A 12,733-nucleotide genomic window follows, 5' to 3' on the forward strand; every position below is an offset into this window, starting at 1 on the left:
GGTTTGTCGAAAACCAACCGATCGTCCGACTGTTCAGTCGGTCATGGAAACCGATGCATGGTCGGTCGGCGTTAATTTAAGCCTGAAAACCAAGCCGACCGACCGATGTTCACCTCTAGTCAATTCTCTTCTCGGCACTATGACAGGAAAACAGCCACTAACCTCGCCACCATTCGACAGAAAGAGGGCGAGACTTTGAGATAATACGTGACCCGCTTCCAATAGGAGCAGCTGGAGGTCGTGCATTGCTCTGATGATTCGGCCCTGTGCTACTTCCTCATTGGCCTGGCCGACGAAACTTTGACGGTCAAGCTGGGCGAGGAAGCCCCACCAATCTTCGTTGAGGTCTTGCAGAAGGCTAAGAAGGTTATAGATGGGCAAAAACTACTCAGAACCAAACTGGGCCGGGTAGACAAGAAGTCTGACCAGAAGAAGTCAGGTGGTCAGGAAAAGGGGAAGTCTGAAACTAAGTCTAAGGACAAAATATCATCTTCCCAGGGTCGATCTGATTACAGGAGATCCGATTCGGACTCCAACCGTCGGGGGCCTTATGAAAGGTACGACTACTATTCCGATCTCCGAAATCCTAACCAATATGGAGGAGAACGGTTTGGAAAAACTTCTCAAGCGGCCTGATAAGCTTAGGGGAGACCTAGAGAAGCGCAACAAAGACAGGTACTGTCGTTTCCATCGCGATCACAGCCATGATACCTCGAGTTGCTGGGAATTGAAGCGCCAGATTGAGGACCTAATTCAAGATGGCTGCTTCAAGAAGTACGTTAGTAAGCGGGGTTCGGGCTCGGCAGGGAAAAAAGAAGAGAGGAAGCGTTCAAGGACGTCACCTCGAAGGGACGACCGACCTACGGTCATCAATACCATTTTTTACGGTCCTAGTGGGGGGGAGTCTGGGAACAATAGGAAGGAACTCGCTAGGGAGGCTCGTCGGGAAGTTTGCACCATCCAAGAGTAGAAGTTGACCTGCCCTATCTCTTTCTCCGACTCCGACCTGGAATGGGTACACTTACCCCACAACGATGCCCTGGTAATCTCACCACTCATAGACCATGTTCAAGTCAGAAGAGTGCTGGTGGATGGAGGCACTTCTGCCAACATCCCGTCTCTCACCACTTACCTGGCATTAGGATGGACCAAGGCACAGCTGAAGAGGAGTCCAACCCCCTTAGTGGGATTTGCAGGTGAGTCTATCACCTCGGAGGGTTGCATTGATCTTCCCATCACTATTAGCCAACACGACACTCAAGTCAGTCAAATGGCTGAGTTTGTGGTGATAGATGGTAGGTCGGCCTACAATGCCATTTTTGGACGACCTATTATCCACACACTTCGCTCCATCCCATCGACTCTGCACTAAGTCATGAAATACTCTACAGTCAATGGGGTCGGCATGATCCGAGGTGAACAAAAAACATCCCGTGAGTGCTATACCTCAGCTCTCAAGGGGTTAGCAGTCTGCGCCCAAGAAGAAATGGAAAAGCTTCCAAGTCCAGCAGCTTGGGCTTTCAAGGACGAGCAGCCCAGGATCAACCAACGTGAGGTAGCTGCGCCTACTGAAGAGTTGGAGCTTGTCCCTTTACTCAGCTCAGAGAAACAGGTGAGTATAGGCACCAAGCTGGGAGCTGTGGACAAGGAAGAGCTCATCTCCTTCCTTTGGGCAAATTCAGACTTGTTCGCATGGTCGCATGAAAACATGCCGGGCATTGATCCGGAAATAATGGTTCATCGCCTCAATATCGACCCGTCATTCCAATCTATCAAGCAAAAAAGGAGACCTGTAAATAGGGAAAAGAGTGATGTAATTGTTGAGGAAGTGAACAAACTTTGAAAAGCAGAATACATAAAAGAAATTTTGTATCCCGAGTGACTCTCTAACGTGGTCTTAGTTAAAAAATCTCACGGAAAGTGGAGAATGTGCGTAGATTTCACCAATCTCAACAAGGCTTGTCCAAAAGATTGTTTCCCACTACCAAAGATCGACCAGCTCGTGGACGCTACTGTTGAGCACGAGCTGCTCACCTTCATGGATGCCTACTCTAAACACAACCAGATAAAAATGCATGAGTCAGATCAAGTCCACACCTCTTTCACAACTGATCAAGGCCTATACTGCTACAAGAACATGCCCTTCGATCTAAAGAACGCAGGGGCGACCTATCAAAGGATGGTGAACAAAATGTTCGTCAGCCAGATCGGACGCAATATGGAAGTTTACGTGGATGACATGCTTGTCAAAAGCAAGCAGTCCAGGTCGCACTTGGCTGACCTGACTGAGACCTTCGAGGTACTCCGAAAGTACCAAATGAAGTTAAATCCTGCCAAATGTGCCTTTGAGGTCTCGTCTTGCAAATTCCTAGGGTTCAGAGAAGATAAAGGCCGTTCTTGAGATGCAAGCACCGAGGACCCTTAAGTAGCTGCAATGCATTAATGGGAGAATCGCCGCTCTTAACCGGTTTGTCTCTAGGTCTACCGACAAGTGCATTCCCTTCTTCAACGTGTTAAGAACAAAGGGACCATTCGAGTGGACAGATGAGTGTGAGGCAGCTTTTGAAGAACTCAAAGGCTATCTCTCCTCGGCACCGTTGCTCGCGAAGCCCATGCCAGGAGACAAACTATATTTGTACTTGGCCGTGTCAGATAACGCAGTTAGCTCGGTCCTAGTCAAGTAGGACAGGGTACGACAAAATCCTATCTACTACACAAGTAAGGTCATGACCGAGGCCGAGACCAGATATCCCCAAATGGAGAAACTGGCCTTCGCTTTAGTCACTTCGGCACAAAAACTGACACCGTACTTCCAAGCCCATACCATGACCATGCTCACAAACTTGCCTTTGAAGCAGGTTTTTCACAAACCAGAGACGTCCAGACGTTTGATAAAATGGGCTGTGGAGCTGAGTAAGTATGACATTCAGTTCGAGCCCCAAACGGTTGTGAAAGGGCAGGTCGTCGCAAACTTTTTGGCCGAGCTCACTCCTCCACCAGTTCAAACCTTCGCGTCTGACCAGCCGTGGATGGTGTACGTGGACGACTCCTCAAATGAAAAAGGGTGTGGCGCAGGCGTGTTCCTCCTCGCCCCGTACAGCATGCATTTTGAGTACGCCCTACGCTTCAACTTTCGCACCTCAAACAATGAGGCCGAGTACGAAGCCTTGTTGGCCAGACTGCGCATGGCAAAAGGTCTGGAGGCCACCCACCTTCAAATCTTTAGCGATTCGCAACTCGTAGTGAGTCAGATTAAAGAAGAGTGTCAAACAAAAGATTCTTGGATGGAGAAATATTTAGGAAAGGTTAAATCGAACCTTGCTTAATTCCAGGCGTTCGAAATCAGACAAATCTCGAGGTCGCAGAATTTCAACGTTGATGCCTTAGCCAAGTTGGCGTCTGCTTACGAGACCGACCTGGCAAGGTCAGTCCCTGTGGAAATATTGGACAATTCTTCTACCTTGGAGCCGTACATGATGGAGGCGACTCTCACCTCCAGTCATGGATGGATCCGATAAGGGACTTCCTGGAGGGAAAGGTCTCGACAGACCCAAGGGAAACCAAGAAGTTGGCAAGGAAAGCAGCTTGGTACTTGCTCCGAGATGGGACATTGTACCGGCGCAGCTTTTCCTTACCTCTTCTTAAGTGTATTTCCAAGGAGGACGGAGAATATGTTCGTAGAGAGGTTCATGAAGGTGTCTGCAGCAACCATTCAAGGGCCAGGTCTTTATCAGCGAAGGTCATTCGTCAAGGTTACTACTGGCCCACGATGGACCGAGATGGAAAGGAGTTTGTGAAAGCATGTGACAACTATCAGCGCTTTGCAAATCTCGTACACCAACTTGTCGAGCTGTTGACTCCAATCTCAGCACCATGGCCCTTTGCACAATGGCGAGTTGACCTTATCAGACCTTTCCCATTGGGCCAGGGGCAGACTAAGTATACAGTCGTTGCAGTAGATTACTTCACCAAATGGGCCGAAGCCAAAGCACTCTCGACAATCATGGAGGCTAGGGTCATGACCTTTATCTGGACAAATGTAGTCCGTCGTTTCGGTATACCCAATGCAATTGTGACTGATAACTGTAAGCAGTTTGACAATGCCAAGTTCAAAGACATCTGTTGCAAGCTTGGAACCAGGCACCTTTGCTCGTCCCCAGCTCACCCTAAGGCTAACAGACAAGTGGAGGCGGTCAACAAAATCATTAAGTGCGGCCTTAAGCTACGGCTCGACACCAGGAAAGGTCGGTAGGCCGAGGAGCTACTCGAAGTACTTTGGTCCTACCGAAGTACGCCCTAAGAGTCCACTGGTGAAACCCCCTTTTCCATGGTCTTCCGGTCCGAGGCCGTAGTGCCTGTGGAGATTGGGGTGCCAACGGAGAGAGTAGATTACTACGAGCAGGCTCGGAACGAAGAAGGGTTACTCCTCAGCCTCGACCTCATCGATGAGAAAAGGGAAGCAGCCCAGCTACTTTGACCGAGTACCAAAACCGAATGACAAGGCACTATAACTCGAGAGTCCGGCCTCGGAGTTTCCAGATTGGATACCTAGTCCTTCGCAAGGTACAGAAGCATTCGAGGTGTTGGAGCCAAGTTGAGAGGGGCAGTTCGAAGTCAAAGGCATTGTCCGACCTAGAACGTACATGCTTGCCGATTTTGAAGGAAAGTTACTATCACATCCGTGGAATGCAGAGCAGTTGAAAAGATATTACCCTTGAAATGTTAAAATGGTCCAAAAATGAATTGGACTTGTAAAAATTTTCAAGGGCTAACCCCAGTAAAGGACTCCGCGTTATTTAATTTCATGTCTTCTAAGGGTGCAAGTTCGATGTGAAATTAAATGGGGGCCAGAGGTGGGTTAAAACTTAGAAAAATTCAAAACCTCTAAAGAGCTCAAGAGTTCGAGGTAAGACGCGGTTTAAAATAGACAAAGATAGGTTAAAACTTGGAAAAATTCGAGCCTCTAGAACTTACAAGTTCGAGGTAAGATGTAGATCAAAATAGGAAAATTCAAAGCCTCTAAAGAACTTGCGGGTTCGAGGTAAGAGACGAGCTGAGACTTGTAGATATAAAATGAGTAGTAGAGTCAAAAGTAGGTCTTTAAACAAGATATTGCACTAATGAGTGAAGTTTGGCCGAGGTTTATAGATCTCGTGACCAAGTACAAAAAGGGAAAAGTTAAAAATAACACAAGAAAGGTTGTGAAAGAACGGAGGAGCTTCAACTGCTTCCAATTTTGCTTTTTTTTTTAAGAAAATAGCAATCTTTCTTTAGATGCCCTATTTTGGGACAATAGCTGCATCTTATTTTTTATTTTTTCTTTCTCATCCTGCTGTGGTTTCTAGTCTTTCTAGTTATTTTTTAACTTTCCTTTCACAAAGTGACCTTCTGCTTGTGTATTATCTATTTTCAACAAAATTAGCTTGAGTTTTTTAGTCTTGACAGCATATATGATTTTATTCGTTGTTATTGACTCTCTACCATATTTTAATGCTACATGGACTTCTCTGTAGACTTCATGTAAAGAGTTTAAGAAAATGAAAGTTTCATTTTCATCCCCAATCTTTTCTCCTAGGTTCTTGAATTCTCATGACATCTTCTTGGTGTCAGCAAGATTATCGGATAATGATTTTATATTATCCATCTTGAAAGTAAAGAATTTCTCCCGTAGATATACTTTATTTGGGAGATCTTACAAGAAAAGATTGTTTCTAGCTTTGTCCAAACTTCATATGTTGTCTTCAAATCTATAATTTACCTTAAAACACTGTTACTTAAATTCAGAATTAAAGTCCCATATGTGATTTCCTCCATTGTTTCCTTTTCCTCTACTGTGATCGACTGAGGTAACTTGGTAGGATTTGAATGGCCTTCGAAGCCTTTTGCTGTCCTAAGTACTGTTGGAATTAATTTAATAATTAATTTATATGTGGGTAACAAATTAAAGAGCAATTGAATTTGGGCTATTTAATGGCATTTAAGTGATCTTGATTATAGACCGATGACTTCTCATTTAGCGGTGTGGCTTGCTGAGTAGAAATAAACCCATTAATCTTACGGGATTATGGGAAACCTTAGGATTAACCTATAAATATATGGTTATGGTCCGTAATAAACTATGCTTCTTGAGCCTCCTGTTCCCCCATCAAACAGAGAGTATTACCCATATTTGGTCCAGGTTGCATAGGTGAGAAAGACCATAGACCACAACTTCTCGCAGTTCATAGTCAATCTATCTAATAGTTCCAAGTAAATCTAATCTCTTTATTGATTTTGGTTTTCTTTCATGCTTAGATCCTTGGTCTTGATTGTTCTGGAATTTTATAGCTTTTATTTTAGAATAATCATGAATTAGGATTTATTTAAATTTTCCAACAAGTGGTATCAGAGCTTGCTTTGCATGGATGATTACTGGATCTTGGTGAAATACTTTTAGGCATGTTGTTCTTTTAATAACCTATTTGTTTAAACAACATGCTAATTGAATTATTTGGATTAATGAATTATTGAATAATTTTGCATGATCTAGTTTGAAAATTGTTCAAATTTATAGTTGATTGATTTGATAAAGTTTATTATTTTCTATATTGATAAATCAATTAAGATGTTGATGTTCTTTTGATTAATAATAATAATAATAAATAAATAATGTAAACAATTAAAAGAAAGAAAGAGAAGGAAAAAAAGGAAATTGCAACTGGAGTGCCGCTTAAAGGAAAAACGGTGATAGGGCACCCCTAGCACCACTTATGAGGCCCACTTCAATCAAAAGAAAGAGAGTTTTTTTTCTTCATTTTCTTTATTATTTCTAATTCATATATTTATAATTTGTTACAAACATCCGTGGGAATATATAGAGGACTATTTAATTTCTATTTTATATTATGCTAATTAAAGGTTGATTATCATGGTGATAAAGTAACAATTTATCAAGGCAGGACTTTTAAATTCTATGAATATTTTTATGCATGAAAATATTATTGTTAGTGGTTGAAAATAACTTAAGGTATTTTATTTTCATTCGGAAACAATTAACATTAATTAAAGAATAAATTGTGAGATTTAATATTGTTCGTTTATGCGAATTGTGATCGGACCAAAGGAAGGTCACAATTTGGCCAAATAACAATTACACTTACAATTATGGAATTAATTATTGATATTTGATTATTGTGAGCTACAATAAGTGCTCCATAGCCTATGTCGAATTGTTGATGAGTTAAAATATGAATAATATTTCTTTTAGGAAAGTTTTTATTTTTCTTTCTGGATTTAATAAATTATTTATAGGACTTTTTCCCATTATTAAATTATGCATATAAAGATATTATTATTATTAATTTTTGAAAATAAATGTGGTAGTTTTATTTTCATAAAGATAAAATTAATATTAATTAAAGTTACATATGTTGCATAATTGTCTAATTCTTTTGGTTGGTGTTGATTTGATGAATCATGCTGTCAAAGTAGCCTCTGATTTTTGACATTGATATCTTTCCAAATTATCAGATGTTTGTGGGCCTGTGTATTTATGTGCTCTATAGTCGACCCAACAGAAGACTTCAATTTGACCAAATAACAGGGTCAGTTATAGTTAGATGGTGATAAACATGGATAATATAAAGTTATGTCATGTGAGTGATTGTCGGCCCAAATGAAGGTTTTCACTTGACGGGATTGCTTATCAATATTTGATCACCACATTGAGAGTACCACTTGCAAGTTGATATTGTCGGCCCAGAGGAAGGCTATCAATGTTGTGCTACGTATCTTGTTGTCCTCATTGATTTTAAATATAAAGTATTTTTTATAAATAGTTAAGGTTAATTTTGAGCATGTTTTATTATTGAATTAGTTATTGTTGAATATTATTTAATTACCTTGTTGTTTATTTAAGAATAATTTTTATTCAAGTTTGCATGAATTTTTTAAAAAGAAAGGAAATACTTCAACTTTTGCAAATCAATATCCCTCTAAGGTTTAATTGGGATCTTGAAAGGTAGGAGTAACCTTAATTACATAAGTATTATGACAGTGTTTTGCAACATTCAAGGAGATTAAGTTTAATGAGGAAATAATTAGGAAAGTTCCTTAAGGATTGTTTTGAAAATTACAAAAAGAATAGACTTTAATTTTTTGTTGGTTATTTCTTAATAAAAGGAATAAAAGAACACTAGTGAGTACACTAAAGGATCCAATGCACAAAATTTAAAATATTCAAGGATTTACTTGTGCATTTGATACCATTTGAGACATTATACAGTATGTATGTAGTGGGTTATGATACTTATAAGGGTAGATATTGAACTCTTAATAACCTAATTTATGACTAATGTTTCAAGGAAAATGGGTTAGGTAAGAAAAGATAAAATTGTACTCATTAATTGTTTATTTCCTTAAAGAAAGAAATTAAAGTTAGTAAGGTTTCTTTGGAACATATTGTTCGCCTAAACTACAAAAGAATCAAGCTTAGGAATTCTCTTGATATTTTTTGGAAATTTGAACATATAGAAAAAAATATCTTCCAAATACAATGACACTTGAAGTATAAAGAAAATTTGACTTCTCACTTAAGGTATTTAACAAGTTAGACTTGCATATGAAAACTTATCTTATGTGTTGAATGACTTTGGTATTTCTATTCATTGCTTGTTGGTTCTCAATAATAAACAGACATTCAAGTCTCTATTAGGAATAGTCAAGGGGACATAAGTGGAATTGTCAAATTAGGTGCTATTGAGAGTTTTAGTATTTTAGAACATTAATTTATGGCCTATTCAATATGGCTTCTTTAAGTGTCTAACAACATTGCATAAAGTTATTAGAAATTTACTCTCGTTAAGGGCACCTATATTTGATATAAGAGAAGTATTTATTCTTGTATATCTTAAAAGTCATCATATATCAATTCGTAATGAATGAAATCGTTATGAAATATGATGATTGAGAAGATAAGGTCTAAGACATTTGCTAACTTCTTTAAGGATTTATAGAGCAAATAAGTAATATATATTTTCAGGCAAACTTGAGATGTATGTTGCTTATAAAACGATTGAAAGCTCAAAAAGGTGTGGTAAGAAATATGATAAATCATTTTTCATTACGCTCAGTCTATTTGGAGAAGGCACTCAAGATTGTTATAAAAAGGTTTAAGTGGTGTACCAAATAAAGAAACAACTAAAATCACGTGCAATTCAAGGTTTTACGAGACTTGGATTTAAGGTTTTTAGTTGTCACTCTAAATACACTAGTCTTTCAATATATATATTTTCTAAATTTAGTTCCCACTTAAAGTTGATGTGGATGAGATCTTAAAGTTTCTTAAGGATGTTGAGTTTGAGGGAAGATAAAGTAAAGAATGTTGTATTTAAGAGAAATTTAGTTATTTTCTCTTTATAACAATATTAGTAAAGAATAAAAATTCTCCTCATTTTAGTCAAACAAACTCAACATCATTAAAAATGTCATTAAAGTAAGTAGAAGAGATTATAAAGATTTAAGTTTGATAAACAGAGTATATTCTCTACCGTCAAACAAAATCTTATCTCTTAAAAGAAAAATTGAATGTCATAAAAAATGTGTTGAAACAAAAAACAACGAAGATATTTTACATTTTGTTATACTGCTTTTAAAAGGCAATGTTAACAAATATAAACTCATCTAGTTGTTATGGTTTCAATTCTTAAGGCTGACGTTAATTTTTAGAGATCTTTTCTATGGCGTCTTGAAAAGTTCTTTCAAGTTAATGACAATACTTATAACCTTTTTTTTAGTTGTGTCATATGAATATAAAAATTGGTTTCTTAATTGTATATTTTATGAAATTAATAAGTTTGTATATTTTGGAGACTTTTGATCTAATAACACAAAGTTTCAAAAGGTTTATATTCATCTGTGATCTCAATGAAGAATATTCATCTGTGATTTCATAATTTTCATTACATGATGATATTATCACATGTAATATCATAAGGTAATAAGAGTAATAATTATGAATTACAGGTTTAGTAGGAGTACATTTATTTTCCTAGTATAATATGTCTGCGACATAATAAAGGCCTTGTCAGTGGATGAAAACTTGCATGAACATATCGCTTTTATTGTGAAATGATATTGTAAGATCAATCTCAAGTAACATTGAGAATTCACACAAGAACTATGTTAAAAAGTATTGCAAGTTCTCTAGCATAAAGATTTATGCACTAAGGGATATTGAAATCACTAGTGGAGACAAGCTCACTTTCAATAAAGGTTCCTTGAATAATAAAGTAAAAGAAAAACTTAATGCTTAAAGTCTATATGCTTCTGTTGCAGTATTCATATCAATAATGAAAGACAATTTTTGATAACTCTTAATTAGATCTAAAGAATTATAAGGTGCTTAAAAAAAAAGTTACATGTGCACTCATCAAAATCATATTAGAGATCATAAGACTATTTGATTTTGAACATTTGAGTTGCCATCTAGATCCAACTATGAGGCTATATTCACTAATAGATTAAAAGATACTACTATCTCGTGGTAGAGAGTCAGTTTAGTCCCTTTCACCACTATAGTTTGTATTGACAGCATTTTGTATGTGGCAACAAACTTAAGAATATGGTTGTCAAATTTGGTCATTAGGTTGTTTTGACAAAAAATTGTTTTTTTTCCATATTACAACAACAAAAACTTTTGTTTGAATATTTAAGCTTTAGTTGATAAAGAAAATTCAGAGTATTTTTGTTTAAAAAAATACAACTCCATAATTGTGAATCTGCTCATTAAGGACTATCACAAAAGTTTACAAGCATAATGTTCATATAGATGTGAAAATTATGGTATGTCAGTTAAGTGGGAGTTTGTGTTTTCTTAAATTAAACATGTGGTTTTTGTTTTCTGCAGAATAAAGAAGATGGTTTATTTTGTTACTCTGGATGATTTTCTTTCTAAATGTAGTTTAACATAAAGCTAGAAAGCATAAATTTTGATTTCTTTAAAGAATAAAGTTGGACCAGTTGTGAATAGATATGTTTAGATCACATTACATGTAATTCTCATGCTGCTTTTCCACACTTGATCCATGTCATTAGTACATTTGGTGTTGTGATCATTTAGGCTGAGTCCGCGACTATACATGTGACAAAAGCTGCTTTAGTTCCTCATCGATATATGAGATGGACCGGATTGTGATTAAAGGGAAGTTTATTTTAATAGCATTGAGTTGTGCACTAAATAATAAATTAATATAATTGCTAAAAAAGAAATTTGTTACCCATGTGGGAGATTGTTGACATTAATTTAATAATTAATTCGGGTAACAAATTAAAGAGCAATTGAATTTGGGCTATTTAATGGGCATATATGTGATCTTGATTATAGACCCATGACTTCTCATTTAGTGGTGTGGCTTGCTGAGTAGAAACCAACCCATTAATCTTAGGGGATTATGGGAAACCCTAGGATTAACCTATAAATATATGATTATGTTCCCCGATATACTATGCTTCTTGAGCCTCATGTTCCTCCATCAAACAAAGAGTATTGCCTGTATTTGGTCCGGGTTGCATAGTTAAGGAAGACAAAAAACCACACTTCTCGCAGTCCACGATCAATCTATCTAATTGTTCAAGGTAATTCTAATCTCTTTATAGATTTTGGTTTTCTTCCATGATTAGATCCTTGGTCTTGATTGTTTTGGAATTTTATGGCTTTTATTTTAGAATAATCATGAATTAGGATTTATTTAAATTTTCCAACAAGTACAACTTTAATTTTGACTTTCCACAATTCAAAGTCGCCCTTTCCATGGAACTTCTCCATTTCAAATCTTGCTACAACCATAATTTGAATCTTGATTTTTGCAGGTGACTTCTGTTCTTTTTCCACGTGTTCTTATACCAGTTTTGTTAGAATTGAAGAAGAATATTTGAAGATAGAAGATTATTAGATGGAGAATTTTAGAGACAGGAGAAGAAGGGGAAAAATATGGTGGACACACGATGTAAGTGGTTCGGCCAAAATTCGACCTACATCCACTGAGAGCAGTATCTTTACTATATCAGGTAAAGAGACTACAAAGGATTTTAATTTTCTCATGCCTATCCTTTAGCACCCAAAGGCTTTATATATAGCTTAAAAGTACAAAGTGTTATTTTACACTAATGCCCTTAAATGACAGATGGTTTCAACTACACTTTGCACCACATAATATCTACCCCACCTTTAATATATGTCTTCAAATTCTTCTTTGCTACAGTGAATTTAAAAATTTTATATTTTGTGCTTAGGAGCATTGAATTAAGTTATTTAGAATGCTATTAGGTAACTGTTTGAGATTTTTGATTCAAAATAAATGAGAGCGCAAGTGTACACCCGTCACAAGTAGTAAAACGGAACGAATATTCCGAGTATCGATCCTCAGGGACAAATGAAGTCTTTTTATAGGAAATGTTAATGATCGGTGACTTTGTAATTGAATTTGGGATGACAAATAATAAGGATAATGTTGGTTTTGATATTTAAAAACTCAATGCAATAAACCCAGCCCAGTTACTTCAAATTAGCTAAAAATACGCAAACTTTTTCCAACTAGGCGCCAGGTGCCTCTCATAAATTTTCTTCGGTTTTACTTCACCATCTTCTTATGTCTAAATGATTTTGAACGTTTAAGTCCATTCCTAATATGTGTATTAGAAAAAAGAACTTAATTTAGTAAAAACCAACCGTAACCTTAGGTTGAGGTCCTATGTC

The 12,733-nt window shown here is 37.1% G+C and overlaps 1 protein-coding gene across 1 annotated transcript; it reads left to right on the forward strand.

Moving 5' to 3' along the window:
- Positions 1-2,726: 2,726 nt before the first annotated feature.
- Positions 2,727-3,326, forward strand: LOC148212374 (uncharacterized). Its single transcript, XM_088122203.1, has one exon. The coding sequence runs from the start codon at positions 2,727-2,729 to the stop codon at positions 3,324-3,326; it is 600 nt and encodes a 199-aa protein (XP_087978329.1).
- The last annotated feature ends 9,407 nt before the right edge of the window (positions 3,327-12,733 follow it).

The sequence above is a fragment of the Momordica charantia genome, assembly GCF_013281855.1.
Source record: "Momordica charantia cultivar OHB3-1 chromosome 3 unlocalized genomic scaffold, Mcharantia_2.0 BLBB01000003.1, whole genome shotgun sequence".
In the NCBI taxonomy this organism is placed as follows: Eukaryota; Viridiplantae; Streptophyta; class Magnoliopsida; order Cucurbitales; family Cucurbitaceae; genus Momordica; species Momordica charantia.